The 6,992-nt window shown below is 53.2% G+C and overlaps 1 protein-coding gene across 2 annotated transcripts; it reads right to left on the reverse strand.

The window, feature by feature from the left end:
- On the reverse strand, positions 1–6,589 carry RND1 (Rho family GTPase 1). Of its 2 annotated transcripts, XM_033116068.1 has the most exons (5): positions 6,365–6,589; positions 5,496–5,583; positions 2,717–2,826; positions 1,720–1,854; positions 1–1,095 (listed from the first exon to the last, which is right to left on the reverse strand). In XM_033116068.1, exons 1-5 carry the CDS (start codon positions 6,482–6,484, stop codon positions 850–852), a joined length of 699 nt encoding a protein of 232 aa, XP_032971959.1. In that variant the 5' UTR covers positions 6,485–6,589; the 3' UTR covers positions 1–849. The 2 variants fall into 2 exon arrangements, with proteins under 2 accessions (XP_032971959.1, XP_032971960.1); XM_033116069.1 differs by lacking the exons at positions 5,496–5,583; positions 6,365–6,589 and adding an exon at positions 2,988–3,207 and having other exon boundaries at positions 8–1,095.
- Positions 6,590–6,992: the final 403 nt, after the last annotated feature.

Consider the following 6,992-nt stretch of genomic DNA (forward strand, 5'->3'; position numbering starts at 1 on the left):
TTCTTTGTACGTGTTATATATTTTCATTAATAAATAGGTTTTCTTCTTTAAACAGACATATAACGGATTGAAACACTCCCCCCTCCCCCCAATTCCAAAGACAAGAGTCTATAAAACAAATGCCAGCTGTACTGCCCTAAGGGCAGAAAAAGTCTGGTGACCCCCACCCCGCCCTGCCCCCTGCAGCACCACCACCCCCGCACTGCAAGAGAAGGGGGTCTGGGGCTTCTCCCTTGGACCCTGGGGACTTAGGTGAGAAGCATGTGAATGTATGACGTCACCTCTCCATGAGGCATGGGCTATGCAAAGATGAGGTTTCCTTCTCATTGGCTCTGACCAGCTCCTGCCCTTCTGATTTCTGTTAGGAAGCACCTGGGCTCAGCTCCCAAGGGCGCTGCCTCATGGCTTCCCCAATCTCCACTCTTCTGCGACCTCCTCAGAGGAGAAAGGAAGGGCTCAGGGACCCCTCCCATCCCCTGGCCTGCATGAAAACGCTGGGTGGAAGAGGCATGATGCTGAAGGTGAGGCTCCTTTAGGCCCCCGAGCCCATGAGGCCAGCATGCCCCCCACACCCCCACCTTTCCTTCGTCTGGAGTGGGGGGCACTGGGGCAGCCACCCCCTCCACCACCTAGTGCCTGGCTTGGGGTGTGATGGTTCTTTCTCAGCGTCAGGTCCTCCAGCCGGGCCTGGCTCTTTCCTGGTCCCATCCCTGTCTCCTTCCAAGCCCTCACCGTGGCCGTCTGAAAAACTCGTGTCCAGTGTCCTAAATTGTCTCATCCTCCCTCTCCCTGTGCCTCTGCAACCCAAGGGAGGAAGTGGGAGGTTGTCTCCCCTCTCCAACCCCCACTTCACATAATGGAACAGCTTTTGGCCTTTTCCTTCTTGAAGGTAGAAGAGATGAGTTCGGAACGACTGGGGAGGTGGAGCAGTCGCTTGGAGAGGCTTCGGACAGGGCTCTTCGGGGGTGTCGGGCTGGGCTTGTTCAGACACACCATGGATGCTGTCCGGAAGATGCTGTGGATACTCTTCTCTGAGGTGAAAGCCGAGCCTTCCAGGTAGATTTCCGCACCCAGCTGCTTGGCTATGGCACAGCCCTGCAGGGGGAGGGAGGAGTGAGGTCACCGATGCAGTGTTCCAAACGGTTCTGAAACACTGCCTCCTCTGCTTAGTGGGACTCCCCAGCGCTACTCCAGATGGGACCCAACTGCCAGTCTCCCACCACCACCACCCTCTGCTAATTATTTTCTGAAGGTGAAGCTTGACAGCACGTTAGAATCACCTGGGACACTTTTAAAACCATACTGATACCAGAGCAAGTAAATCAGAATTTCTGGGGGTAGGGCCTAGGCATTAGTATTTGTAAGAGCTCCCCAGATGCGTCTAACGTGAAATATTGATTTAAAAGAAATGAACCTTACACTTCCATGGGCATAAGAAATTCTAGTTAGTCTAATGCACGTGATCCACAAAAGCAATCTGAGAAACCCTGGCCCACACAGGAATGGCTCACCTGCCAAACTGTAGCATAAATCTGGGACAACAGGTACTTAACCTCTATCCAGGTGACTAGTTTTCTAATTATACATGGCCCCCCAAAATACCAATTCTCTCTTGCCATAGTGAGAGAGTTTGTGCAACAGCCACATTTCAAGTCCTCAGCCTGTCGCCTTCCCCATCACTCCCCTAACACACACACACACACACACACAAACACACACCTGTTCATAGGAGATGGGCGCCTGCTTCTGGTGGGACAGCTCCATCAGAGTACTCAGGTCTGTTCGCAGGTCTGTCTTGCAGCCAATAAGCAAAACACGGGTGCTGGGACAATAATCTAGGATTTCCGTCCTCCACTGAAGAGCCAGGCAAGAAGGTTGAGAGAAAGAGAAAGGAAGGAGAGTCAGTGCCTGACAGATTACCGGAGAAGCCCAGTTGGCAACACCACACACACCACCCAGCTTATCACCAGCCCCGCCCTCCAAGTCACAGCATTGCCACTGCACTAATTACATCATCTTCCAGCCCATGAGGCGTTTGGGGCCACAGGAGTGCTGACCCAAGAGCCTGTCCCCTCATTCCAAGCCCCGCCCCCAGAGAGCACAGAGGCAAATCTTCCCCCACCTTCTGCCAAGCATACGGGCCTGGATCTGCCCCCTCAACCCAGTCAAAGGGCTCCCCAAGTCCAGAAAGCCAGGAAGAGACCAACCAGTCTCTTCCCAAGGGAAGGAGGCAGTCCTAGATTCTTCTCGGAAACTAGGCTAGTTCTACAAAGTATCTTGGGACTCCTCAGGATGGACAAATCTTGCCATCCAGACCTAGGTATTCCCTCCTAACAGTTCTGCTCCGGCCTGCCTGGCCTGCCCAGTCCCAGTGAGCCTGGGATCAAGGTCTATAGAAGCTGCCTCCAAAAGACCCTTTCCCTGACCCTCAAACCATAGCACGAAAGGTTCTCCAACTTTCAATCCTTCACTTCCTGAGTCCTCAACCCACCCTCTCTTGCTGGGCCTCTGGCAGAGCAGTATAGAGCGGTGACGGGGGCAGGAGACCTGGGTTCTAGTCCCAGAGCTTAGCTAATGGTGTGGCCATGGGCAAATCTCTTCCTTCCCTGGCCTCAGTTTTTTCCCGTTACACAAGAGGGGATTCGATGACAAGGTCCCCAAGATTCCTTTTTGTTCTCAAGCTGAGCTAGAGATTGTAAAGTTTATCCAGACTTACCTTCTTGAGGGCACTATCCACTGTCTCTGGACGGCTGATATCAAAGCATAGTAATACTGCGTCCGAGTCACTGTAGCAGAGTGGACGGACATTATCATAGTAGGGGGATCCTGGAGGGGAGAAAGAGCTGATGGTGAGTCATGGTATTTTCCCTCCCCTACAGACCTAAGCCCAAAGAGTCCTGGGAATACCATTCTTTGTCCCTTATTAATTGGCCCCACCCATCTCCCAGGGGAACCTGCTACAGCCTGGAAACTTGGGACCTGACTACCTGCCAGAAGGCAATGCAAGAATATCATCTTCCTTAGCACTGAAAAACGGAAAGGGGGCAAAATAAAAGGGGGCTGGAACATAATTTGACCCTGTCTGGGTCTCCTACAGAGGGCTTAATTTAAGGTCTGCCCGTTCTCAGAGTCCCAGAGGACAGTTCTCCCAACTCCTGTGGGACCAGGGCTAGTTAAGGGTCTCCGCTTTTCTAGAGCCTGCCTGCTGCTGCCCAACCTCTGCTCCCTTCTTCTGCTCCAGGGCTTCCCCAATGAAGAAACAAACTTGCGTGTTATATAACTGGCTGCCCTGCTTCTTTGCCATGGGGTCAGAACTCTAGGAGGCTGGCAGGGATTCAGTGTCCTGCTCCTCCTCTACCCAAATCATTTTACACTGAAAAGGGCCAAAAGAAAGCTGCAGCCCCTATCCTTCCAAATCTCAGGGAGGCAGTCTCAAAGCCAGCAGCACCAATAGCTAGGGAGGTAGAGGCTCGAGTAAGGGTCCTTTACTGGGAAGGCAGGAGGCAATGCAGACCCAGGTGGTCCAATAAGGGAGAATGCTAGGGGCTGAGCCTGCCCCCCTCCACCCTGGGGAAGGAACAGTAGCAGATTTGGAACCCAGACAATCCGTGCTCAGAATAGCAAGCAGCCCCTCTCCCTGCACCACAATCGCCATGGAAACTGGGGGGAATCCAAGTGGGGAGGGGGTTGGTTGTTTAAAAAAGAGTAAAGGGGAGTTGGGATAGCTGCCTGCTCCTTCAGCAATCCACCCCATCCCCTCTCTGAGGTGGGGTCTTATCACCGCAGCACTGAAAAAAGGGAGCACTGCAGCACTGGGAAGGGGGAGGGGAGGAGGCCTCCATTCTGGCTCTAAGCAACACCAGCGAGTAAATAACAGGAGCAGGTTCAACCCTGGCCCGTGTTGGAAAGCCCCATCCCCATTGGGCTGCCACTTCCTCCTTCCTTCTGGGTACCTCATTTGAAAGAGGGAGTTTGAGGATGACTGATAGCCTGCATCCTTTTGGAAACTAGGGGGTGGGAATGCAACACAAGAAACAGAGACCACCTTGCTGAGTTTCCATTATCTGGATTGGGATTGAAAGGCTGCATTCTGACTATGGGAGGAGGGTAGAAGCAGCAGGAAGAGGGTGGGGGGAGTGGCACTTTGGGGCGGAGGTAGTGAGAAGAGATGAGCTGCAGTAAGATTCTGGGAAGACTGAAAGGTGGGCAAGGTACAGCAGATGCCAAGCCATACATCCTGAAGCCAAGTGCATTCCAGGCGGATCCAGCCAGCACAGCACAGACCGGGAACCCAGAACCCTGCCTCCCAACCCCCGGAACTGCAGCAGAGGAAAACATAGCGGGTCCGGCAATTTTTGTTTTGCTTTGTTTGGGGAAGGGGGAGCGAGGGGAAGTCATCTTCTATTTACCCATCCCCTACCCCTAATCTTTTCAGACCTCAAAATTGGATCATGGGAACAACAGCTCTTTGGAGGAGCAGGACAGCATATTTATTGTGTGTAACAGGAAACCCTTAGTGATTTATAGTTCCTCTTTAAATTCAGCCTGAATATGCATTTTTAGAGAGGAGTGGATTTTCTTTTCTTTCTCCCATTCCTTGCTTTTAGTCCTTAATTACGACTCTGAGCCCAGTTATTAAGAAAGGATTGGGGTGAAGAGATAATGGAAAGGGATCAGAATCAAAGCAAAGGATAGCCTAGTGCTGAGGGTTTAGGGTTGAGAGGCTGGAAAAACATTGCTTCTTACATTCCAGAAAGACAGGGCGTCTTCTACCTCAGCCCAGTACAAGGAAAATGGTCAAAGCCAACACCCCTCCTCCGGCTACTATCTATAACGTGACTCTGCTCCATATGAAGCCATCTCCCCCACCCTCCAAAACATCGATGATGCATCACTTCAGCCCTGAGCCGCAGCGGTATGACGAGTGGAGCTGAGTGGAGCTGAGCTGCGGCAGGAGGACAGCAGTGGCCCGAGGTGGAATGCAGGGGACAAAACTGAGTTAGGAGCAGTATTTCCCCAAAAGCAGGCTTGTCTCCCTGCCTCAGTCACAACTGCCTCCAGCTACACTGCCTCCTGCCTCTTACTTGGTTTTGCTCGGGGGCAGTAAAGCCTGTGTGTGTGTGTGTGTGTGTGTGTGTGTGTGTGTGTGTGGTGGCAGAGGCGCAGGGAGTGGAAAAAAAGAAGCCTTGTCTGACCGCCCCCGAGTAGTATTCAGGGGTCCATTCACCTCATCATCCAGCCCTCTGAAGAATGGAGCTAGACCCAGAGAAGTGAGTGGCTTCTGGGGTTAATCCACTCTGCATCCCTGGACCAGCCAACCAAGTGGACCCGGTCCCTCTCCCTGCACCCAACTGAGGAATCTTCATGTCCCCTTCTTTCAGTTTGTGGCAAGTACCATACTGCTCCCCATTAAAGAAGAAAACAATTTCTAAAAGACAGCAGCTGCAGCAGACCAGTGGAGGTGGGAAGGGGACATTTGGGGCCAGCTGTCTTACCTGAGGTGTCCCAGAGACTGAGCTCCACTCTCTGTTCCTCTGTCTCCAAGCAGGCTGTGTAATTTTCAAACACGGTGGGCACATATGTCTGTGAAAAGACAGAAACTATTCGCACCTGGGCCCTTCCTGCCCCTGTAACCCTCTGGTTGGTACTGGCTACAGAAGAAGCCATTCACCCTAGTGAGATGCTGAAGTGGCCAGAGGAGGGGATGCCTGGGGCAGGAGGGACCACATGGGACAGGAGGGAGGGGAGTGTAGAGGCACAGGCAATTTGCTCCATCAAAGTAAGAAATGTGATGACTTCCAGCAGGGACAATTCCCCCCCCCCCCCATTTTAGATGGTTAGGGAGAGAAAGTGGGAGAGGTGGGGGAGAGAGAGAGGGATTCCTCTCATCCCCAGATTTGTCTGTCTCCCAATTTCTGAGCCACAAGCCCATTCTAGCTCTTTATCTTCTCCCCACAAGCCACCAGCAGAAGAGCAGAAAAGAGCAGCAGGAGCCTGCCTGGGACCGTGCCCACAGAACCTTTGAGGTTGGGGTGAATGGACGGGCAGGTATTGCGTCAAGAAACCCCAGATTCTCAAATGCCTCCAGTTCCCTCTGCGGAGAGCAGACTCCAGGATGAAGGTAGGTAGGAGGGAATTTGATCGGGGCCTATGGGTGAAGAGGTAAGGAGGAGCCAGCGGAGCGGCAGAAGTGGAACAGGTCTCAGGGGAAGCTAAGACAGGGCGGTCCTCCAGCCAAAAAGCGGTTGAGGATGGGGTGGGGTGGAGAGAGATAGCTCCCCGGGGCAGATGAGAATGTACCCCCGGGGCAGGGGGCAGACAGGCAGGCAAGAATAGCTGGCCAGGGGGCGGACGGGCAGCTCACCTCGGGATAGCAGTCCTTCGCTAACACCTGTAACATCGCTGTCTTCCCACACTGCACGTCTCCCACCAGAACGAGCTTACATCTGGCCACCACTGGCTGCGGAGCCCGTCTTTCCTTCATGGTTGCAGCCTCCGGGGTACTTGGACTTGGGTTCAGAGGGGAGAGGGTTGCGTCAGGTGCGTCTCAACACACAAACCCAGGCGAATTCCCTGCCTCGCTCCAACTGAACCGGAGGCCGGCACAGCCCCTTTATATCCTCCTGGATGAGCCAATCACAAGAGGAGGCGGACTCTGTCAGGGCCAATCCCTGAGATGGGATCCCCTCCAGCAGCCAATGGGAAGAGGATCTGAGTCAGCGCCCTCTTCCTCCCTTCCCTTTCTCTTAAAGCTGCACCGTGGCTTCCTCTGAAAGGGGATTCCCACGCTGTTTTGCATTTGATATTAGGGAGGGAAGAAGGGACTTGAAGCAAAATTTAATGGTCTTGAGTGTCCACCAATTAGTGTCAAAATAATAAACTACCCATGAACGCACAAAGTGAGGTCAAGCTGGAGTTGTCCTAGAGAGCAGGACCTGCCAAAACTATAGACAGGTGGCACCCCAAGGTGGGGGCAGAGATCTCTGACTTCT

Source organism: Rhinolophus ferrumequinum, chromosome 10 (assembly GCF_004115265.2).
Source record: "Rhinolophus ferrumequinum isolate MPI-CBG mRhiFer1 chromosome 10, mRhiFer1_v1.p, whole genome shotgun sequence".
NCBI lineage: Eukaryota > Metazoa > Chordata > Mammalia > Chiroptera > Rhinolophidae > Rhinolophus > Rhinolophus ferrumequinum.